This window comes from Lathamus discolor, chromosome 4 (assembly GCF_037157495.1).
Source record: "Lathamus discolor isolate bLatDis1 chromosome 4, bLatDis1.hap1, whole genome shotgun sequence".
Classification (NCBI taxonomy): Eukaryota; Metazoa; Chordata; class Aves; order Psittaciformes; family Psittacidae; genus Lathamus; species Lathamus discolor.
The window spans coordinates 120,431,314-120,455,548 of record NC_088887.1 but is presented as its reverse complement, the minus strand read 5'-3'; the positions used below and the strand labels follow the sequence as shown (position 1 = coordinate 120,455,548).

The 24,235-nt window shown below is 46.9% G+C and overlaps 1 protein-coding gene across 1 annotated transcript in view; it reads left to right on the top strand.

Moving 5' to 3' along the window:
- RAB30 (RAB30, member RAS oncogene family) overlaps positions 1–22,812 on the top strand; it is a 50,214-nt gene extending 27,402 nt beyond the window's left edge. The window contains exons 2-5 of the mRNA XM_065678807.1: positions 6,041–6,141; positions 7,513–7,596; positions 12,671–12,854; positions 14,510–22,812. Of these exons, the coding sequence (XP_065534879.1) occupies positions 6,049–6,141; positions 7,513–7,596; positions 12,671–12,854; positions 14,510–14,760 (612 nt within the window). The 5' untranslated portion in view covers positions 6,041–6,048 and the 3' untranslated portion in view covers positions 14,761–22,812. The remainder of the gene's footprint in view (positions 1–6,040; positions 6,142–7,512; positions 7,597–12,670; positions 12,855–14,509) is intronic.
- Positions 22,813–24,235: the final 1,423 nt, after the last annotated feature.

The following is a 24,235-nucleotide window of genomic DNA, read 5'->3' as shown; positions in this document are numbered from 1 at the left end:
GGAGGAGATGGGAAATGCCAGGCTCTGCCCTGGGTGCCTGCAATAAATCATTCTCCCTTGAATTTGGGAGCGGCATCCCTGGAGTTTTAATGTTGCATCAAGCTGGCAGCATGGATCCCATGGGCTTGTGGCTTTGCCACCAGCACCAGAGGCGTGGGTGATCCAGGCTGTCATGGGGATGGAGCATCTTTATTTTTCCAGTGTGAATGGATGTGAAATTAAACCTTGTAGAGATGAGTGAGGAAGGTGGGCAAAGGAGCAGAAGGAAATCCAGGCTGCCTGTATGCAGAGGAGTGTGAGCTGCTTGGGTTGGCAGGTGCTTTGGAAATGGAAACACTTCATCCTGAATTACATAATGCAGCAGCATGTCCAGACCTGAATTCCCAGCAGTTTTCTGGCCCAGACGGAATAATCTTCTGCTTTAAATATCAGCCTTAGCTTTGAATTTCCTTGCTCATACGGTGTGTGTGATCAATAGAATATGTGTACAAAACTGCTGCTGTTTGAACCTGAGATGTTTAGGTGAGTTTACTTCTGTTATTGCCATTGGATGATGAACAGAAAACTCTTGTTCATTAAGAACTGTATAAACGCATCAAAGCTCACCCTGACCCACTGGTTTGGTCCAGCAGGTGGAAGAGGCTGCAGATCCTTCCCTGCATCTAATTGAAGCAGCAAGTTGTAAATGAGGTGGGATAGAGCTGAGGTGCAAATTAGTAAGCAAGGAGCTCTGATGTAATTTCAGTCCTTATCCCTAATTGTGGAGAGGCCTTTGCAGCTGTAGATAGGTTGGGGTTGGTTTTACACAGGTTTTCGCTGGGTGAAAAAACTGGCTGGATGGCAGAGCCCAAAGTGTGGTGGTGAATAGAGTTAGATCCAGCCATAACTGCTGTCCTCCAGGGCTCAGCATTGTAGCCAGTAATACCTGTTTAATGCCTTTATCAATGACCTGGATGAGGGAATCCAGGGCACCCTCAGTAAGTTTGTGGATGACATCAAGCTGGGTGGGAGTGCTGATCTGCTGCAGGGTAGGAAGGCTCTGCAGAGGGATCTGGACAGGCTGGATCAATGGGCTGTGGCCAATGGTATCAGGTTCAACAAGGCAAAATGCTGGGTCCTGCATCTGGGCCACAACAACCCCATAGAACACTACAGGCTTGGGGAAGAGTGGCTGGAAACTGCTCATGGAAAAGGACCAGGAGGTGCTGATTGATGGAGCTGAGCATGAGCACCTTGTGCCCAGGCATCCAAGAAGCCAACAACATCCTGGTCTGTGGCAGCAAGGCCAGGGCAGTGATTGTCCCCCTGTGCTCGGCGGTGAGGCTGCACCTTGAATCCTGTGTTCAGGTCTGGGACCCTCACTACAAGAGAGACATTGAGGGGCTGGAGCGGGGAGAGAGAAGGGCAGTGGAGCTGGTGCAGGGCCTGGAGCACAAGTGTGATGGGGAACGGCTGAGGGACTTGAGGGGGTCAGTCTGGAGAAAGTGTCAAAACATTCTTTTAGACATGAAAGGTTTTTGAGCTTAGATGGATGCTGCCCACAGTGTTTCTTGAGCACACGTTGTCTTGTCATCTTCAGGGAGGGTTAAAGACAGGCAGACATTGGCACATGTTGTGGTTGACTGGCAAAGGCTTGTGCTTTTGAAGTATCCCACTCCACTTTTGGCTCCGTGAGCCAAAACAACTGGGGCAAAATCATCATCATAGAGCCTGCCGTGATCATGCTTGGAGGTGGAAAGTGTTCCTCAGGCAAAGGAGTCAAGGGAGCTAAAAACCTCACTCACACTTGATGGTTGTTTTGTGCAAGGACTGCTGCTGGTGCAAAAGCTGACGCTGGGCAGGCAGAATAAGTGGTTTCACCCATTTGAAGGAGAACTTGATCAGTCCAAACTATTTCATGTCTCCAGGTAGTATCTGAACCTTTGCATTGTGTTCCTACCACTTAGTTCGCAACCAAAGAGGCTGAGCATGGTATGGTCAGGGCAGGTCAGACGTGAAGAAGAGCTCTCTGTGCTTGTGCAAACTAATGGGTGAAAAAGCACTGCAAAAGGGTAAAATAATTGGTAAAGATGATGATAAACACTGTTAAAGTGGGTCAGGGAGAACTGAAAGGTGAATGGAGCAAATGCGAGGAGAGGATATCATGTAGTGGAATAAACTACAACATACCTGGATATTGTGTTACCTGAAATATATATTCCAACCCTCTCTGCACATGGCAGGGGATTGGATATAGATGATCTTTACGGTCCCTTCCAACCCATTCTGTGATTCTATGATATATATTTACTGTGGAGAGCTCCTTGCCTTGTGGCTTGTGGTGAACAGGGGAAGCAGATGGAGTGTGTCTTACTCCTTCATCAGTTGTTCCAAGAGAAGAGCCCACGGCAGGATGAAACAGAGGACCAAGTCCTGCTGGCTGTGCTATGGGAGGCTTTCCAGCAATAAGGACATTGGGAGAAGCGGGAAGGACTGATCTGTGTCTGCCTTTGCATCAGTGCTGGCTGCGTGGGCAGGCAGCCTATGGCTTCTGTGCATCCTTTATCCATAGGAACTGGAGCTTGTTTGTACAGGTTTGCATGGAGGGGGAGAAGAGGTGAAAGCCCCTGGCCTCTGTGCTTTTGTTTTGGGTGGATCTCACCAGTCTTTGGGTTGAATTGGAATTAATAATTGAAAAATACTAAGAGCATTCACTGTGCTGTCTTGCCCAAGCAAAGAAAACCAGCTAGGCCTAAAACGCATCCTGCCATCCTTCAGTCGTGCCCCTGCTGATGGGCCACCTCTGTAAGTGGTTACCCCACTTTGATTTGCCTCTCCTGGCTCCTTGTTCCTGCCCACAATGGCCATACAAGGGGCTGCATGATGTAGTGGAGCAGAGCAGTGACACAAAGGACATAAACCCCTGCAGAACTGATCCCCTCGAGGCTGCTGGGGACAACCCAGGGAGGGTCATGAGCCATGGAGACTGGTTGGGGTGTGAGCTGTATAAACTGGGGGAAACGGCTGTGAAAGCCAGGTTTCTGCCCTGCTACCAGCCTCGTGCTCTGCTCCTGCTTCATCTCATCACAGGGCATGTCTCTGTGCTGGAGCCAGCCCTGTTTGTGTTAACCAAACGTGGTGAGGGGTGGCTGAGGCATGGACAGGCATCCCATCCCTTGCTGCAGGGTCTTGTCTCTGCCAAAGGGTGGGACAGGCAGCTGCAGCACTACTTTAAACCGCTGCAGGGATGCACAGCAGAGCCCTGTGCCTGCCAACACAATAGAACAGAAAGGGGGAAAAAACCCAAACCAAAATACAAACAACCCAAAAGAAAGAAAACCAAATCAAAACCTGGCACTGTGTGTTATTTCTTTCTTTTTGAAGCATGGAATTCCAAGTGGGATGTATTGCTGACATGCGCATTCCCTGGCCATGGTGAGCCGGGCAGAGGTTGAGACACATCTTCCCTGGGGAGAGGGAGGGTTATGTGAGCCTGAGTCAGCAGCAAAGGTCACTTGGCTGGAAGGCATCTGCTTGTAGATGTAACGGTGACTGATGCAATGGTTGTGATTCCAGTGCTGACAGCATGGTAGGTGAGAGTGTGCGTGCCCAGCAAAGGGAGAAACACCAGCTTAGGTGAAGAGCGGTGACAGGGCAGCAATGCTCAACCTCATCTGCCCCTTCCACCTCTCACTTCTCTCTTTTCCTTGCTGCTTCGTTTGCTTTCTCCCCTCCTGTGCCCACACTTCTGGTGTCTCTTTGATTATGGCATTTAATCTCATCATTATGTTGTTTGTTTTATGGTCTGGGCTCATCTTCTGGTTCCCGTTTGGGGTCATTATCACATATGATTAGTCTTGGAGCCTAATGAAGGGGATCAGATGTAACCCTAGGGTATATCTGAGCCATTTAGCATTTCTGAGCTCAGAGATCTTCTGAGGAAGTTTATTTTTAAGCTTCCCAAGAAGATAAATTTGAACGTTGGCTGTTTGGGGTACAAGTAATAGATCTGAAATCCCTCCAAGGGGGGAGCAATGCGCTCTGGGATTTGAAGCATCCCAGGGATAATTATCCAGTGCTGACTAAGTCTCGTTAGTCTTGAAATAGCTTTCAGTGGATGATCACGTTTTTCTGCATGTTGGTTAGTGTGAAAGCTTGAAACCTTATATTAACATTTAACCTTCACTGTGAAAGCACTGTCAACATGGTCTTAATAATGTTGTTGTTATGTGGTCCCACTCTGGGAAAGCCAGTCATGGAGAGAGGAAATGATGACACAAAATAACAACCCCAGAAAAGAAAAAAGAACATTTTTGGAGTCTGCTCTTTAAGGTCCCACTCTTTATATTAAGAGGTGGGAGGGAAGTGAGGTCAGAGCATCCTCAGGACAACTGTGGCTCCTGCTATTTGATGGCACTTTGCAGGGGACCATAGCCCCAGCTCAGCAAACCAGCTGCAGGGCAAGTGCTGTGCTGTGTCAGTGACATGTACCTGTAGTGATTCAGCAGTGTCCCTGCAAACCATCTGCTGATGTGATGCACGTCATTAGTCACTCACTGATTTGGTGTGGTTACCCTTTTGTCTTAGGCTTCTGGAAAGGCCAAGGATCACATAGACATGATGCAGCTGAGTCAGTCTTCCACCTCTGCTGCCACCAGGTCTACCAGGCAGACCCAGTTTCTAGAAGCCTGTCACAGCTATGGGACCTGTGATGGGACCTGTGTCTGTAGCTGGGGCCTTCTAGTGTGTGGCAATGAACCCTCCCAAGGAAGGACCTTTGGAGGCAGTGGGAGAAGGCTCTGTCTTCTCAGACAGTGCCTAATCTATAGGTACTGGTGGATTAGATAGTGATGCTTAGGTACCACTTTACTTGGTATCCACCGACAGCTTGTAAACCTGTCTCTTTACTGATGTCTTTTATGCCATTATCCCAGTCCAGTTTTGAAGACGGGTCTTTGATGTCACATATAATACCTAGATTTTCCTGGACACTGACCTTCTGCACCCTTGTCTATGGGTTTTTCTGTCTGCTTGAAACCTCCAACTGAATTTCTTGCGGCTGTTGCTGCTTTTCTGGAAGGTTACAGGCCCCTTCTCTGTTTGCAGTGTCAGCAGCATCCCTGCGTGCACTGGAAATGGAGGTTTGGGTACTCATCCTTCCCGCCTTGCTCAGCTGCAGCAAACTACGTGTAACTGTTCAGTCCTCCCCATACTTCAAGTGGCCTAAGGAAGCCCCGGAGCTCTTACCCTGTGTACGCAACACTGCCCATCTCCTGTGGCATTGCCGAAACATCAGCCTCTGCATCCTGCCACCTCTCCTGTTGGACTTGAGGGGGGGATGTGTGTGCTAAGTAACCCTCAGGCTTCTCTGTGACCACTTCCTGTTTGAGCTTTAAGCCAAGCAAGCTATATTCACAAAACTAAAGAGAGCTGTCATAGGAGTAGCAATATTCCTTATAGCCGCTATTATTTCTTCTTTAAAAACCTCTGTTAATGTACTTCAGCCAACTGTTTCCCCCCTCTGTTCTATGATTTTAGCAAGTGAGCTCTTTCTGTCTGTAAGACAAATGTTGCTGCTTGTATTTTAGAGCTATTTTAATTTCCCCATCTGTTCTGCCCTCGTGTGCCCCAGCCCTGCTCTGTGGGTACCCAGTGCCTACATGGGGAGTTTCTGGGTATTACCCTGACAGCAATAGATTACATGATCCTCTCAGGCAGCATGGCAAAGTCCATGCTGTTCTTTGGAGCTGAGAAGCAAAACAGACATTTGGGCAGATGTAGGAAATGGTGGCTCAGGCTTGGAGGGCTCAGAACCAGCATCTCCAATTCAGGTGAAACAGCGCGAAGGCCGAAACGTGGCCAAAGTTTCATAGCAGCTGATGTTGGACTATGTGGATGCCCTGACTTGGAGCAGGAAGGGCTCTTCTCCTTATCTGAGGAGCCACACACATGGCAGGAGACCTTTGCTCTGAATATTTGGAGGGATAAAGTCCAGCAGGTATAAAAAGGCATTTCCCCGCTGCCTTGGTTCACATTACCTTGTGCTCTGTCTCTCTTGCAGCTGCGTAAATGAGTATGGAAGATTATGATTTCCTCTTCAAAATTGTTTTAATTGGCAACGCCGGTGTGGGGAAGACCTGCTTAGTCCGTCGCTTCACTCAGGTAAGGTTGGGACATGGATGTTGGGATAGGGACAGCACCATGGAGCTTTGAATGTGCCCTGAGGGCTCTGCTGATGTTACGGCTCCAGCGCATTGTTATCCTCACTCCTGGTGTATGCATCACCTATAGCAACATGGGCCAAGCAGCACATCTGCGTCTAGTGCTGTACTTGGTACTGCTGGAGAAAGCTCATCCCCCTCTGAAGACGGAAAATCCCCTCTGAAAGCTGCTGGGATAACTCCTGATTTGGAGGTGCTCTGGACCAGCACATCTTGTGTGCTCCTGTGTGCCTTCTCCTCCCCATCCCTTGCGGCACAAAGCTCTCCCTCTTATTTGCCATTAGTAGATAATGAAGTAACCTGGGTCCTGGGCTGTCAGTCCAGTGTCTTCTGTTAAACACCATGCCTTTTTTGGTGGCAGAATGATAGAGAAAGGACCATGCTTTTGTGCCCTGGGGCAAGAGAAGGTTTTGCATGAGGCACTGTAAAAAATAAGTTGTGGGGGTCTTGTTGCACTCTGCACTAGGAATTGTCGGCATTTTTCCCTCTTCACTGTTAATTCCAGTGTTTAGCATCAACATGGCTTTAAAACCCTCCAGCAGCATGTGACAGTGGCAATAAAGCCAGTCAACTCCAAAGGGTTAACCACAAAAATCTGAGTCCACTTCTGCTGTTGCAGCGTAGATGCTGTAGGGGATGGGTATGCCCCAGAATCAACATGACTTTGTAGATGTGGATACCAGAAATCACAAAGCTCTGGCTGGGGTTTTCCAGGGGAGATTTTGCTGTCGCTCCTTTCTTATGGTGCTGCAATCAAATACCACCAGCATCACACCAGCCTTTGCCATTGCTGTACAATTGTCCCAAAATACTGTACAGGGATGTGACCCCAGCACTGGGAGCTGCCAGAAATGCCCTTCCATGCTATTGTGTGTGGTGGAGGAGAGAGGGAAGGCGTGAGGCTGCAGGAGCAAAGGCATCTCGTCCCACGTGTGCGCTCACACCTCCTTCAAGGCATTGAGTAGTAGGATGGAGGGATCTCATCTACTCTTCCCCTGCCTTTTCCAACTGCACTGAAGAAAGACTTTTCCCCTCTCCTTTTCTCTGTATGAATCCTCCTTTTCTCCTGTTTTCCTAACTCTGAAGTCAACAACTTCCTACATGATGAGGGACATGTAGGCAGCGAAAACACTGTGGGGTTGAATTATGGTAACCTTTGTGCTGGGGAAATGTTGCGTCTAAATGTGATTCATCTAAATGTGATGGCAATAAGTGTCTGGGGAAGGAGACAAGGGAGGAATAGTTCTGAGGGTGGGCAAGGGTGAGGATTGGCACTTAGAGTTTGCTCAATGAAACTCTTGTTTCCTTTCAGGGGCTTTTCCCACCGGGTCAAGGAGCCACCATCGGGGTTGACTTCATGATCAAAACTGTGGAGATAAACGGTGAAAAAGTAAAGGTAGGAACCTGATGGCTTTAAGTGTAAATGTGTGGCAGTGCCATAGCTGAGGCTTCTTGCCACAGTCCTCTTGTCACTGGAAGGCACATGCAGAAGCACAGGGCTGTCTGACATGGCAAAGGCAATGCTGGGTCTAGCAATCTTTGTGCCCCTCTCCACAATTACCATTGGGATTGTAACAGTGAACGTACTCTAAGGGAGAAAAGAGAGGGGAGATCTTGCAAAACTCTGTCCTTGCTTAGGGGATGCTAAGGTTGTGCCTGCCTGGAGTTGAGGAAGTGCAAGAAGCACTTCAGTGCAACCTCTGCTCACGGCATTTCTGATAAGCAGAGATCCGTTGCATTCCCATTGGGATGTGCTTGATGAAGGTCTTCTCCTGTGAGCTCCCAAGGTGGCTGTTGGCAAGAGCAGGCTTCTGGGCTTGTGTGGTTCTCCACAACAAAGGCTCATCTTCCACTTCTGAGTTATGGATTCGGGAGAGGCAGAGATGATCACAATACCTGTGCTTTAGTTAACAGACTGAGTTGAGAAGAGCAATGACCTCATAGGATTAACTCATTCACCCTCCAGTATAGGGTGGTTCCAACTGAACTGCTTGTCCTGTGCTAAATCCCAAACTGAGCCTGAGCATCACTTGGCAGAGAGCTACATTGCCTGAGCCAAAACACACCAGGGACCAGTCTCATGTTTTAATGGGATCCATGGTTGGGTTCCAGCACCCAGAGATGGTGTGGTTGGCTGGTGCCACTTTGCTCATTAGTAGAGATTGTGGGTGTCTGTGAGGTGGGAGAGGAATAAGATTACCTGAGCCTCTAATGTCAGCAGGTCCAGGCTCCCTGAGCTGCTCCTGGAGTTGCTCTGCTTGCATTAAATCCAGGGGCATCGAAGTGAAAAACAGCAGTTTCCCCCTTGCTGCCTTCATCAAACCTAGCAGTGAGCAAATTGGAGAGTGGCAGCAGTGTGATATGATGCAGGCAGCATCATATGTGATACGCATCCAGGCAGCAGCGGGATATGATGAGACCCATTTTTAAGCTTGTGTAAGTGATGGGATGGGAACAATGGACTTGTGCAGATTTTCAGCCCTGTGGGGTTTTTAACCTGTATTTCAGCACACAGGGGTTTTAGAAGAAAATCAGGTGCTGTATTCCTCAGTTTAGGACAGATTTAAAAAGCCACGATCATATCAGCAGGCTGCCACCCTCCTGTGTGAGGAGCTGTACAAACCCATGGCAAGTGCTGGTTCTTGAGCAGAAGTCCTTCCAGCCTAAGCAGGTGAAGGACAAGAGATGTAAATACCTTCCCTGATAAGGACTGAGTTACCATTCAGCACGTGGCTGTGCAAGTGGGACAGCAGCAGGCAGGAAAGCAGTGAGGATCACATGTAGACCCTGTGGTGTCAGAGCTTAGCTCAGTGGTTGTGATGCTCATTAGCAGGCATCTGGCACAGCAGGGTTGGCTGGGACACTGCTGCTGCTTGTCCAGGCTCCTCGGACAGCAGAGATGGGTCTTTCAGGCAAACACAGGTCCAGTGGAGCAGCTCAGAGGATCTAAGTAGTAAATGGCTTAAGTACTGCACTGAAGGTGGAATTAGTGGTTTTCCTTATATCCCTGGCTTAAACCAGCTGTCTCTAGATTGTCCTGGTTAATGGAGGGAGAAAAACTATCCTGACGAAGATGAATCCCATCCACGTCATATACCTCTCCTTTCCAAGATCTGGTTCCCTGTCAAGTACAGATGGAGCCTAAAGAACGTTGCTTGTATCTGGGGTTTGGTTTTGGACCAGTGAACTCACCCTAAGGATTTGTCTGTGTTTGACTTGTTACTCCCATGACATAATCTTGTTTTAAGACTATCTTGGACTGAGGATGCAAACTCCTGAAGAGATCATATGGAACAGTTGTGCCAATAAGGGCTATCTAAGGGCTAAGGATGGTGCAGGGAAGGTCTACAAGCTAAATAAAACCTCCTCAGTGTGGTAAGCCCCTGCCGCCTTGCAAATGTTTGAATGCACAAGCATCCACCCAAGCAACCGGTCTAGTTCAAGATGTCCCTGCTCTTTGCAGGGGGGTTGGACTAGATGACCTTGGAAGGTCCCTTCCAACCCAAATGATTCTATGATTCTATGTACTCTCTTAATCGCCTTGGGGCTAGCTTGTGTTTGATAGAGCCTTAGCAAGCAGTAGCTGGTAGCAGAGTCCCTCTCCTGACCCCACCAATGGAGTAAATTGGAGTTGCCAGAGCTTAACCACAATGACCAAGCTTGGGAGGAAGCTTACTCCAATATATTTGGGCATTTGATTGAGCCTTCTGGAGTGTGAAAAGCAAATGGATTTCTTTCAGGGAGAGATTTTTGTAGCTGAAACTTTTTGAATAATCAGTGCCAGTGAGAATAAACATTTAATGAGCAGGAAAAGTGGGAATGAGTCAGAGTAATAAAAATGACATCCCAGTCAAACAAGGCGCTGCTCTCATTGTTAGCTCATTTAACAGTATCCGAGCTGTGACTCTGCTTCCGTGCTGAGCAGCATCTCCTGCACGTCCACTGGGATCCAGGGTGAGAGAGCAGGGCTGCTCACTGACCAGGTTTTCAGACTTGAAAATGAGCTATAGATTTCCAGGGAAAAATTAACTTTCCAGCTTTCAAACTTACATTTGAAAGTCAGTGGAGAGGGACTTGCTGGTGTGAATGCTGTGTGCAAACCGGATCAGGTATGAGCTGCTCCTGAAGCTCACCGACAGATGAGCTGAGACAGCACAGTGCAGTTCAGGGGCTTTCGGTCTGCCTGCCCTTTCCTGATAAACACAGAAGTATGTACACACCTGTAGTGAGAGGCTACACAAAGTTGAGCCAATTTTCATGCTGGTCAAAGCTAAGCACCCTCAGTGCTACAGAAGGCTATGCTGTCTGGACCTGTGATCATATTGTGCGTGGTGGAGGAGATGTACATGTGTGCGAAGCTAAATGTGTGCAAATGCTGATGGAGGGGAAGCATCAGCTGGCCTCAAGAAAACAAAGATGTAGGTTTCCTGCAGGCTGAGTCAGGCACTGTCCTTTGCATCCTCTGGAAAAACGGGCAGGTAAAATGGTTGCTGTGAAATGCTTTATTTATAGAACCATAGAATCACAGGCTGGTTTGGGTTGGAAAGGACCTTAAGATCCTCCAGTTCCAACCCCCTGCCATTTGGGAGAAATAAGCAGTGGGGTGAGGTCGGAGATGGGCATTTTGTGTGCAGGAAGAGTTTATCGCTGGCTATAAGGTTGGTGGCTCTTCCCTTTCTTATTGCACCCGGTTCACTGACTGCAACCAGTGAGAAACCCTCTCCCCAGTGTAATCCTTTTTGCTGTCTATGTCTGTTATATTAAAGAACACATTCACATCAAGTTTTTGTCAGCTTGGAGATCATCTCAACGAGCGTGGAACACACATAAGCTGGAGTTAACCAGTAGATCAATCAGTAAATGTTTTCCCTGGGAAACAGCCGAGCAACAACAAAATGAGCTGTGTTTTTCCATCTGCCCGAGTTCGAAGGCTGATTTGTTTTAATGGGGACTCGTTCATTAGCTGAATTCCATGTGCAAGTAATTTCACTTATGGTTTTGCGTGTCACTTAACTACAGGCACCGGGTTCAGCTGTTTAAGTACAACTATGCCAAGGGATTAAGCACAAAGTGCCCAGGAGCTGTGAACCAGAACAAATCACTTTCTCTCTCTCAAAAAAAGTACTTTTTCAAACCCACATCTGAAAGCTGCTACTGGGAGCTCTTATTGCAAACTAAGACATTTATGATGAGTACCTGGGGTAGTTTGACTTTGGAACTGGGCAAGAACAAGGTTTTTCTCTGTAATGCTGAATATGTGGAAGAAATCTCAAATACTTCACCTTTTTCTTCCCAGAGTATGCAGGATTCTGGCTGGAAACCACCCTTTCACATAGTTAATTCCAAGGAGGGTGCTTTAAAAAAATAAGAGCTGAAGCAGAGAAGTGCTCTTTTACGCTGGAATGTTTCCATTTTGGATGTTTGCTTCTTTGACCGCCTGTTTGAAGAATTGAGGTTTTGCAGATGGTCAGAGTATAAAAACAGCATCAGTTTTGTTTGTATTGGGAAATGTTTGTTGTCTTCCTGGACCCAGAGGGTTTGGCAAATGCTCATGACCTCTTTGGTGCTGAGGCGCTGGCACAGGGTGCCCAGAGAAGCTGTGCCTGCCCCATCCCTGGCAGTGTTCGAGGCCAGGTTGGACACAGGGGCTTGGAGCAACCTGCTCTAGTGGAAGGTGTCCCTGCCCATGGCAAGGGTTGGAGCTGGGTGAGCTTTAAGGTCCCTTCCAACCCAAACCAGTCTGTGTTATAGTTAAGGACATGTCAATCATTTCTACATGCTGGGAAGGCAGGCAGTGAGCAGCTAAGTGGGATGAATGAAGCTGTAAAGAGGAAATGTGTTGGAGTCCTTGGATCGGCCTTCATCTGAGCTCCTTGTTCAATTCCATCAATCCATCATCTCAGCATAACTTTGGCTAGCTTTGGGAGCTAGAAGAAAAGCTTTATTGATTCTTCTTGGGGTGGATCATAGAATCGTAGAATAGTTAGGGGGGACATCTCACATTGGCAGGGACGCCTCACACTAAACCATGTCACCCAAGGCTCTGTCCAGCCTGGCCTTGAACACTGCCAGCATTCACCACGTCTTTGGATGCTGCTGTTAGTTGGAATCCAGGGGCAGGAGAGGTGACTTTCTTTCTCCATCACCTCTGTTGTAACTCCAGGCCAGCAGCTCTGCCCACAGCAGAGGGAGACACTGGAAGCCACATGAAAACCCACAGACCTGTGCCTTGCAGCGGCTGTTGGCTGCAGTGCCAGCTGACTTTGTGCCTTGCATTTCAATCCACTAGTGCAGGAACACAAACAAAACACTCTGGGGAGAAAGGAAGCCAATAGGGAGGAAATCAAAGTGCTTTCCCACCATTGGCTTTACCCTGAAGGGGTTTTAATAGGTCAAAACAGTGCTGCTATTGAATAAAAGATGTTAACTTCTTTATTCCCTTTTCCCACCTTTCCTTGTTCTGCCCAAAGCTGCAGATCTGGGACACGGCGGGACAGGAGCGGTTCCGATCCATCACACAGAGTTACTATCGCAGTGCTAACGCCTTGATCCTCACCTACGACATCACCTGCGAAGAATCCTTCCGCTGCCTGCCCGAGTGGCTGCGGGAGATCGAGCAGTACGCCAGCAACAAGGTCATCACCGTGCTAGTGGGTAAGTGGTGATGGTCCCGCACGGGCTGGCGTGGTGAGGGGGCCGAGATGTGTGTGTCAGGGGGTTGGTGGCAGATGGGGATGTGAGCAGGAGGAAAACGTGGCATCTGTGTTGAACTCCCGGTGCTGGATGCTGGAACTGGTGTGGAAGATCTCATTGCCAACCAGTTGTAACTGTAGGTGGGTACAGCCCTAAACCCAGTGTGTGGATCATGCCTTCTCCAAATCATAGAATCACAGCATGGTTTGCGTTGGAAGGGACCTTAAAGACTATCTAGTTTCAAGGGACACCTTCCACTAGAGCAGGCTGCTCCAAGCCCTGTCCAGCCTGGCCTTGAGCACTGCCAGGGATGGGGCAGCCACAGCTTGTCTGGGCACCCTGTGCCAGCGCCTCAGCACCCTCACAGGGAAGAGCTTCTGCCCAAGAGCTCATCTCAGTCTCCCCTCTGTCAGTTTAAAGCCATCCCCCTTTGGCCTATCACTACAGGTCCTTGTAAAAGTCACCCTCCCAAGATGCTGATGGTGGTGTTCAGGACACCACAGCCACTACTTGAAGTGTGGCCCTGCCTTAGGTCGAAGGCTACTGCATGCAGAACTGGATACTTCACCACTCAGTCCTGTATGTGTCTGAAGTGCAGCTACCAACTGAGCCAAAAATAGAGCAGTTTCCCTTGTGACTCCCAGCTTGGATCTTATCAGTCTGGTGATGCCAGCAGGTTGCTGTACCCATATGGTGAGACCCATAAACCATTTGTATTGAGTGATAATCTGTTTATAAAGGAAACCAGTATATGCAATGGGTCCAAGAAACTGCTTTATCTTGAAAGAAAGGGCATCTCAGGTGAGAGGAGGGCAATGAGATGTGGTTTGCCAATGAAAGTGCAGTCTTTTCCTCCCACTAAGTATCAAAATTGCTCACAGAAATGCGCCCAGGAGCTGTTTCCTCCTGAAACTGCAGAGTCCGTGGACACAGCCCCCTGTTACTGTAGGTCCTGGTCTGTTATCTTCATTGTAAGATTAATTTATGGCAAAACCATCATGTTTGCAGCGAAGTGGCCAGTAGTAGGGTATAATCATATCAGACGCTTGCTTGAGGCTTTAATCAACTCTCTGCTGAGCTGAGCTCAAGGGGCTGGTTCCTCACCCCACCTCTCTTTGCAAGTGCTCCCCAGGCTCAGCCCTCTTCCAGCCTCAACAGCCAAATCCTTCATGGGAATATTGCAATAGGAAAGCTGCCTTCTGTGCCAGGCTTCTTTTAAACCTTGTAATGACATGAGAAATATCACATTTAGTGTCTCGTATGCTATAATTGACATTTTAAGTGCTGCTAGGAGCAAGGACAGGAGAATTTTCAATAGATATTATAATGGAAATCCTTTAATCTCGGTTGATAGCAGCAAACAGATGCACTGGTGCTAAATTAGAGCTAACTGATTTGGATGTTCACAGGACACGTTGCTCTAAATGAGCTGATATTAAATGAACTTTATCACTTGTATCAGGGAATGCTATTTGGAAGAGAGGGTAAGAACTTAGAGTTTCATGTCAAAACCACTGTCCATGCATACGTACAACACCAAACTCTTCTTTACCCCTTTCCAACCTCCGTTTCTCTTGTTTTTGGAAGCCAAATGAATTCCTTTTCTATCAATGCAGGTAATAAGATTGATTTAGCTGATAAGAGGGAAGTCTCCCAGCAGAGAGCTGCCGAGTTTTCCGAAGCACAGGATATGTACTACCTGGAAACCTCAGCAAAAGAGTCGGATAATGTGGAAAAACTCTTCCTGGACTTGGCCTGTCGCTTGATCAGCGAGGCACGACAGAACACCCTTGAGAACAGTGTCTCATCCCCCTTACCAGGAGAGGGGAAAAGCATCAGTTACTTGACTTGCTGTAATTTTAACTGAGGAGCTGGCATGGGATTTCCTGTTCTGCCGTGGGCCAAGAGGGTCTGTTTATTTTCCTTCTCTTTTTTTTTCTTTGCTGGGATTTATCTACTTGGAGGGAATTCCTGCCACTTCCCGAGTCAGGGTGCAGACCTGGAAGGATGGCTCCAGCTGGATGGCAACGTAGCAGAATGTAACATGGTTGAAGTTTCACCTTCCTCGCAGTCTCTGGAGCAGGTTAGGAACAGAAGAGTCGCACAAGTGCTTCATGCGATGCAGAATACGCGCTGCTGTGTTTCCTTCTGTGGGAGACTACAGCAGCCTCTCCTGAAGAAGATACTGAAGAGTTGAACATCTCCCTATCAGAACAATGTGTTTGGTCCCTTTTGAAGTGAAATAAACCAACAATGAACACTGACCCTGGACTACACTGGCAGTCTTTGGGGCTGCCAGTGGGTGAGCTCTTAGGACATGTACATAGCGTCTGCCCATGCGTCTCCATGGAGGACTCCAGTGTTTGAAATAGTGTTACATCTCTCATCTACAGGCACTTTCATGAACATGGAACTAAAGGACAAGTTACGTATATCAACATTTTCCAGATATAAGAAGACCTGGATACAGCTCAGTTGCTCCCTTTGGTGCTAGCAGTTCAGCAAATATTCCATAGACCAAACGTAGTCTTACTACATTGCTGTCCTCTGAATGTGTAACTTAGACTGGTTAGGAAAAAACCCCACACTAATAAGCACTGTTCATGAAAATAAAACAAATCTTGTTACCTCTTTTTCTAGGCCTAAAACGTAGTGGGAAAGGACCGTGCTGCTTTGATGGCCAACGCAGGATGAAAAGACTTCTCCAGAAATAAAAACAAACCAGAAAATTAACCATTCCTCCTCTAATTAGTGATGCCCTAATGTGGAAAATTACCTTTGGGAAAGATTATTGGTGGAGTTGGGGGGAAAAGTGCACCAGATGTGACCAAAATCTTGTGCGTGCACAGATTGTGTGTAAGGGCTCAAAGAGAGCACAGTTTGAAGTGGCCGTCTGCAATATATCCAGCTTAAACATAAAGCTTGTAGATACAGTTCTTGTTGAAAGGCAGATGTACAATGTAGAGGGGTTTTTATGCTAGGTGGGAATAGCAGCAGGTTGCAAGTGGTATCATTCTGTGTCTGACCCATCCAGCGTTCACCTCATGGAACTGCTCTCCAAGATGCTCTTGAAGGTATCTTCTTGGCATCTGGTTCTGTACTAGAGTAGCTTCCAGGTTCAGGGCTGTAGAGTCATTTAATTCACTTGATGCTTTACTTTTAATCTCAGACTCCAGTATGTGTATAACTGTTTAAGCAATTTCTTTCTACAGGCCCCCTGAAGTGGAAGCACTCTGGAGTCTGGGATGTTATTCCACTTCTAGTGCCATATACAAACAACGCATTGCAAATGTACACATTGACACTGAAGTGAAACAGGAAGATAGCAAAATGTGCCCGTGCAAAATGACACTTAGAAGTTTCAGTTCTGTTCAGCTAATCTGCATAAACCTCCCCTGGCAATTACATGGCTGTGATTTGCTGTAATTTAGAGTTAATCAATTTAATATTAATTTGGCTTGTACTGAAGATTAAAACAAAGCTTTTGTATTGGCATCAAAAGCTGCCAGTAAGTGCATCTTTAAAAGAATAACAATTAAAAAGGCATTTTAAAATGCTTTTACACATGTTCCTGGAAAGACTTTTGGGCTGTATCATGTTGTGCCTTTGATACGTAATAGGGAGCTGACTCTGTCAGAGAGAGGGGATCGGTGTGTCATATGGTCATTTCTAGTATTTTCTTGCTATTTTTTAGGTCACTTTCTTCTGTTATGATTAGTGGTAAAAAGGAAGATGTAGCAGTTGCGGTACAAGGCTCGTTTGTCATTTATTTAGCACTTAGCAAAGAGCTCTGTAAGTATGAGAAGTTGGGGGACAAGTCATCGTCTGTGCTGGCCCATTGGTTTTCGCTCTCTGCTCATGGTGTAACCCAGAGGATTTAGAAATGTGTGGGACTCGGTGGCTTCTGCTGTGCTGGACTGTGTGGTACCGCCTGTGCTCAAGAGCACTGTCATTCTTGAGCATTCCTTAGACTGCAAAACACTGCTTTGTTTGTGCTTGTGAAGACCCCACAACTTGGAGACAGTGATTCTGTGCAGGTTGTAGGTAGGCATTTAGAGCAAGGCTCAGTGTGTCGGATGTAAGGTAACACTCAACTCAAAAACCAGTGCTACGTACATTTAATTTCTACAGCTCTGACTGTCCAGATGCTGAGCTTGTTAGCACAGAGTGGATATCAAACAGGACAAGGCTCTTTGAGTTGATCAAGGAGGAAGGGGACTGCCCAATAAAACACCTATAGGTTCCTCAGCTTGATTTCTGAAAGCATCAAAGCTCTTCAGGTACTTTACATTCCTGCTGGGCACCACTAAATGCATCTCGAAGTGTTCCTTGCATCAGTTCTGGAGGTTGAACTCTAACACATTATCATGGCTGAACAAGCTGAACTGGTTAAATAGCAGAAACCACTAAACTGATTTTCTTGGGTATTCACTTTGAGGTTTCTAGAAGGCTGTCTCCTTTTCCAGTACTGTTCCTAACCTATAGGTGGCTATTTTGGAGACTAGCTGCCTACAAGCAACCTCGAAGCATTGATTCTTTTTACTGCTAGCAAATACTCTCCATGTAAGGACTCCATCTCCACACAGTGATGTGCTTCTGCAGGGTAGAGTGCTGCAGTTGGGCTGCTATTTAAGTGAAGTATTTGACTTCTCCAGAGACAAATCTGAACTGATCCCTTTCAAGGTTTATTCTGTGTAGACTTAAAAAGTTGGAAGGAAACAATGGTGGTATATGCAACACTTTCTAAGGTCATAAGCCAAAGCTGTCTTTTGAAAGTTGCCTCTTTTCCTGCAGTTAACAAACACACTACTTCGGCAAGAAGTGATATTTTATTGTAGTAATTCCTTTGCAGGAGTTACTTTTGTACACCTTTGAGTATCTCTCTAGTGCATACAACCCATTCTCCTTGTAGCACTGAGTGTGCTTTCTCTTCTTCAGTCTGGTCCGCTCCTGCTAGCATCCGAACTAGAAGATGAGCTCTGTCAACTGCTAAGTTACTGCTGTGGTATAATGATCAAAGCCTTGAAAACTAAAAGGAGATAAAATAACAAACCCCAGTTATCTGACAATCAGCTCCTCAACTATAGCCAACACCTTGCTAGATGTGGGATTTTGAGAACTGTCAGTAAAAGCCTTGTGATGCTTGCTGGGTCGAGGGTCCAAAAGCCATGCGGAATTGATATAATGGAGCCAAATTTGACTGGAAGCATTCTCTGTTATCAAATGAGTAGAGCACTGCTTTCAGTGTGGTTGCTAGGGTTTGATGTGTTTTAAGAGTGATTTCAGGGTGATCTTATTTCTGGGTGAATATTAATTTCTGTAGTAGTCCCATAATGAGACCTTGTCTTGAGTTCTTTTTGCACAATGCGTAGCTCCAAGCAGAGGCCAATACTGGATGGTCCACAGATGTTTGCTTTATCTATCAAACCTGTTTGCAGAGAACGGAATGGTCTAAACTCTGTTTTCCAGTTCAGCCACTGATTCAGTCAGGCTGCTCTTGGGTGAAGCATGGAACATTTGGTGGTTTACATCACTTCATAGGAAGTACACCCTGGTACTTCGCGTTGGGTATTTACACTGCAAGTTTGCTGGGACAAGCAATGATTCCCTCTGTTCCTATTTGTTCTCCCCATGAGAGACGGTCCTTGGGGGTGGGGAAAAAAAGCCCTTCAGGTCAAAGAATTATGATGGAAAAGTGATATTCTGAACTCTGTAAAGAAAGGGACGCTGAATGCCTCTTCCTACCTCTAACACTGAAGTCCTGATTTGATCTACAGGTAAGTAGTTTGAGCATGCAGTCAGATACGTGCTTGTGCTGAATGCTAAATGGCTTTGTGATCATTATTTAACGAAACCCACACATGACAAATTGTCAGGCAAGATGCTTTGTTCTCTGTTGTAGAACACATGAAACAGCCCTTATAAAACCTGTCAGCCTGCTGCTGCTGTTTGTCTGTTTGGAAATAGTCATGTTGGTAACAGTTGGCTCCTGCTAGTCTAGGTTTAGTGGTTAATGGCTATTGAATTCCTTCAGCATCGGTAATAGCAGCAGCAGTCTGAGGCTGACACAGGAGGCAGTGATTTGGAAGTCAAAACTAGCGATGCAGAAGCACGGTGTGTGCACACGTGTGGGACAAGAGGCTTTCCCCAGCTTTTGCTGACAAGGGGTGCAATTAGTTACAGTCAAACCCATTGGGTTTTGCCTTGTTCGTTATCCCTGGGGACTGCTGTTTGCTCAGATGCTTTTCCACTTGTCTTCTCTTTTCGGTATGAAGATCTGTCTGTAGAGCAAGCTGAGATGTTGAGCTGGCATCATTTCTGTAGCCAGAGACTTCAGCTGGAAAACAGGTGGAATTCTCCAGCTATTAAAATAGGCTGAGCAGCCATGCAGGATCCCCTGCCCTTTGGGGACCTGTGGTGTCACCATGGTCAGTATGGCTGGAGGCACTGTCACAGAAGCCTTCTCCTGGCTGTGGGACAGTGAGTACTGTAGCCCTTTGTGCAAAGGGAGAAGATGGGTCTGTGGAGCAGAGAATGCAAAGTAAAGAGATGGTTCTACTCACTCAGGATCTTCTCAATCCCATCCTCATATAAAAGGTGCATCTATAATTTTCCTTGCTCTGGACTTTCATAAGGGATGCTCATCTGAAATTCTTCTGCTTTCAATATCAAAGAACCCCCCAATATCCTTACACAAGTTGCTCCTACCAACAAAGACTCTTTTGAGTGAGTTCAGCTAGAAAAAAGGTGTTCTGAGAGGACAGTTTGTGAATTCCTTGTGAGCAAGTATGGAAACTGAAATGTTGACCTATATAAGGGCTAACCAGAAATCCCATTGGAGCCAAAGGAAATAAATCAGTTCTAGTGGTGAAAACCCTGTAAAAGATGCTGTGTCAAAATGCCTATTCCTTCGTTTATGAACTTTATTCTCTGCACAAATGTGGCTCTTGGCATCAGCCTTTTTCCTTGCATCAAGTCTGTCCTCTTGTGGCTGTGGGTAATAATTCTGCTTACCGTTCACAAGCAGCAAGGGTCATCCCTTTGAAGGACACTTCTCATGATGAGTGGTGGGGAAACACTACCTTGATCTCCTACAAGTGAGTCGTGCATCCTAAAGCAAAGCAGCCTCAACTTGTCTTTGAAATGTGACCATGCACTTGAGCTGTAGTTGAATGTACCATAATGACTATAGATCTCTCATCTGCTTCGCTTTAGGGTTTATCTTGGCAACAGACAACAGGGTAATCATGGTGACCATGAGGCAAGGCTCCCAAAGTAGCCCACTGCGTTGCTCTGACTTCACCTCCCTAATCACCTCCTGGCTGAACTGAACCCAAGTCTCCTTTGCTGTACTGTACTATATCCAGCCGAGAGAGACTGCGGCTGTCAGCACCCCTGGATGCCATCGCACCCTTGGCCCTCATGTGAATGAGCTGTAACTTAAACCAGAACTAAAAACTATGCCGTGTGAGCTGGGGGTGTTTGTTTTATTCCAAGTGTGAGCCGCAGATCCAGGGGGGAAAAAACCCTTCGCCTCTAATGCTTGCCCCTCCAAATGCTGTCAAACTGGGGAAAGATAACCTGGATACAGCAGGCACTGGGATAGCAATGAGTGTAATTTCAGCTGTGAATGTTGTCAGTGAAAAATGAGAGTGGTTTTAGGAGTATATCTGGGGTTAACAGCTCAGCTCTCCTGTCTGGATAAACAGGAGCTGGCTGTACTGTGCTCAGAGGCTGTCTCTGTTTTCACATTAATAGCTATTAGCACTCCCTGGATGTGATCTGGCATTCATTGAACCGGTTATCCTTTTCCAGCAAGCTCAGGAGATAATTTTAGCTCTGGTTAGTGCTACAATTAAGCTCAAGAAGCAAATGCCACCTTTACATTTGCACCTTTGCTTTTTCCATACTGCTCAGCTTGGGGTAACATTGATGTGCATGATGGTGTTGTCTTTGCTGAGCATCTCCTGGAGCACAGCCCTGGTCCACAGGTACTTGACATGGCCAAAACCTGTGTCAGTCATGGGTTTAGCTGTGTATGGCTCCCTGAAGGACAGGCGGTGATAGAAGTGCTCTTGTGCTTTCATGGGCAGTGATCAAGGGCTCTGGTGTCACATGAATGCTTTTCAAAGCCTGGTTCCTCTAGTACCTGTCATCATGAATCTGTTCCTGCCCAGTTCTCATGCCTCAGGCACTGTGGAGGTCTCAGACTGGAAACAAGTATGGACCACTGGATCCAGCTGCTGCTTTAGCTAGGAAGAAGAGCATCTATGGTTCATCCTCTGTGCCACCTTGAGATTCTTACTATGAACATAAACCCAACTAAAGCCATAAACTCATTGCCAGCCAGGGTAAGGCTGTCCTGTAAGGAATGTGTCCCTTCTCATGGGACCAATAGAAGAGAGTCAGATGTCCAGAAATGGTGGTGGTTTGGTGCAAGCGAGTAAATCTCCAGTGACTGGACGGATGCTCCATCCAGGGACGCTTATGGCCGTGTGGTGAAGCCATTCTGCGCCATCACTTGTGTGGTTGTGTGGAGGATCTCTGTGAGTCTGGGTTGCATCATGGGCATGAGCTTTAGTAAATGTAATGGCCACAGTGTCCCCAACAATCAAACCTTCATGAGGGGGAAGCAGAGAAGAGGGGATTGCTGTTTTGACATTTTAATGGAGTAAGAATAAAAATGGTTGGGGGAGAAAAAGCCATCTAATGAGAGTACAGAGGAAGGCCAGCGCCTGTTGCTGTGCTGGTTTGGAGTGACAAGTATATATGTGAATATTAGAAAAGCAGTTTAAAACATGCCATGGTTTTCAGCACAGTAAGATAAGCTATAGCTGTGTCACATCCATTTTATTCCCTACAGCTGTTTATGAAAGGGAAAGAAACACAACCCCCCCTGAGACTGGAGCCGCTGCAGTCACTCAGCTGTCAGCATGGGACAAGGCTCGCTCTGCTCCGCTTTCATGTCCACACCTCTCTGTTCTGCTGCACGTATTTGGCTGTTCTGTGAGTTTGCAGATCATGAGGGTTTCTTCCCCAAACTGCCTTTGATCTGCACAGACTCCCCCAGCTCTCATCTCAATTCATTGATGCTTTGAGTAAGCATTTTAATTCTGTGTTTTCTGGCTCGTTCCCTTTGTAACGTTATCTACCTGACAAGCTCCTTGTGCTCCGCGTTACCTTTAGGTTTTAAGCCTAACACGTTTCCTCTTTCAAGCTACGATCAGTTCTTACCGATGTCATAAAGGCACCTTCATTTCCTCAGGAGAAAACCTGCGTTACTCTCAGCTTTGGTTACTAGCAAATCAATGTTAAAGCATGAACAAAGTATGGTTTATGCCATCAACTGTAGTTTGACTTATAGTTTAAAAACCTGCCGAAGCACTAAAAGCAGCGTCTCGTTTGGAACCTCCACACCAGGGAAGTCACCGCATCAAAGGGCTTTCCTGGGTTGGAGTTTTCCCCACTGCTGCCTTTTCCCCAACAACTGTGAATTAGCACAATGTACAGAATTGTAGCCAGACCCCCTCATTCCTGAACACGTGGCCAGAAGGAAAAGGAGAGGATGTTGTTTCTTGCTGATCAAGCACAACCATGTCAGTGGAGAAAATGCACTACAGCCGGTCAGAGCATTGATCACTGGGGTCATTGATGCTGGGGTCGTGCTGTCTTTGGGAAGGGGTTAGGTGTTAGCAAATGGCCAAACTGTGAACCATTGACTGTCAGAAGAATTTGGCTTGTCTGTCTTTTTTTAAGTTCTTGTGGTCAAGTGTGGTACAGTGGGGTTGAGAAAGGAATGTATTAGGGATGACCGGGATGATGAATGTATGATGCTTCATGTTTATTTGTAATGTCCTTTTTATACTTAGAAATTGCCTACATATGTATCTGTATGTAAATAAATGTTTAATCCTTTCCACTTGGTGTTTGGAGTGTTTGATTTGTCTGGGGGGTTTGTCTGAGCTGCAAAACAAAGTTGCCTTAAAAATATATAGAAGACAGATTCACTTGACGTGATTTAATATCACATCGACAAATGAATGACTGCTGAGGCTTTTCTGCTTGGGCTGAGCATACCAAGGCTCTCACAGCATTGGGACCTCACAAGAAGAGCAGACGTAGAGCTGCTGTCCAAGGGAGCAATGTTGCTTTGCACTGGAACAGAAGGAAGGGGTTATTCAAAGCAAGAGAGATGATAGCAAAGTGTGAAATGCCAAAGGAACGCTGGAGTCAGTCACTAAGGGTGGTCTCTAACAGGTACCATCTTCACCCATGGTCATTGCAAACCTGTAGCTGGTTAAACCCTTGTCCTAGCATGATGCAGGGTTTGTGTTGGGTCAAGATGATGGTTGGATGCTCCAGATGTCTTTTATTCTTTGTCCTAGTTCCCCTATTAACTTCATGCTGATTCTTCTCTTCATCCTTCAACTCCTTCTTTTCATGCTGACAGAACTCCACTGGAATTCCCCATGAATCCTTTTGGACAAGGTCACCCATGTTAAGCCTTTACTCTTTGGGTCAATACATAAATGTGCTCTGACTCCTTCTGAGGACCAGTTTTCCTCCCCTGTGCTCTGCTCCACCTCAGAGATGACTTCTAACGCTTACACTGAGAAATGAGCTGTGAAGCTTGAAGACACCATGTGTCTTCTATTGCCTCTTCCACTGACCGTGGCGCTCCTTCCGTGGTAAATGTCTGACATTAGCGCTGGACCATCTGCTCCATGGTCCCTTGGAAGCTGGCGACTGGAGTCAGTGAGAACACAGAGAGGTGTTTGGAGAGGAAAAAGTCCCTGCATGCTCCTAGGTAGGAACTGGATAAAGGGGAGGGAAGAAAACATCCTTAAAGGTCAGACAGCTTGGGAATTTACTGAAAGAGAGCAGGGATGGAGCGAGCTGCCGGGAGTGATGGCTGGAGAAGCCAGACCAAGCTATTCCCAGGGAAAGGCAGGGGAAGAGTGGCAGCTCTTCCTTGCAAGGAGCATGTAACCAGTGGGACATGAACCTTCTTGTTCGGTAGGTGTAGCAGCAAGGGCACGGCCTGTAAATCCTTCGTAAAAGGACTGTAAGAGCACAAAGGCTCCCTGCAAGAAGGGAACAAAGTGCCCAGGGGAAGAAATAGAAGAGTAAGAGACTACAGGAGCAAACCCCAGGCAAGCTACTGCCTCTCCTCCATCATCTCGTGCAAAGTCTTCCCACAGAGCACTTGAGGAGCTCTGCCCAGAAGGTATCATTGTGAGCTGTCACACAACAGTGCTTTTTGGTCTCGCTATGTGTGCAGTCCCCTTGCACAAAGCAAGCTCTGACTGCCTGGCATTGTTTTCAGTGGTGTCATACAGACA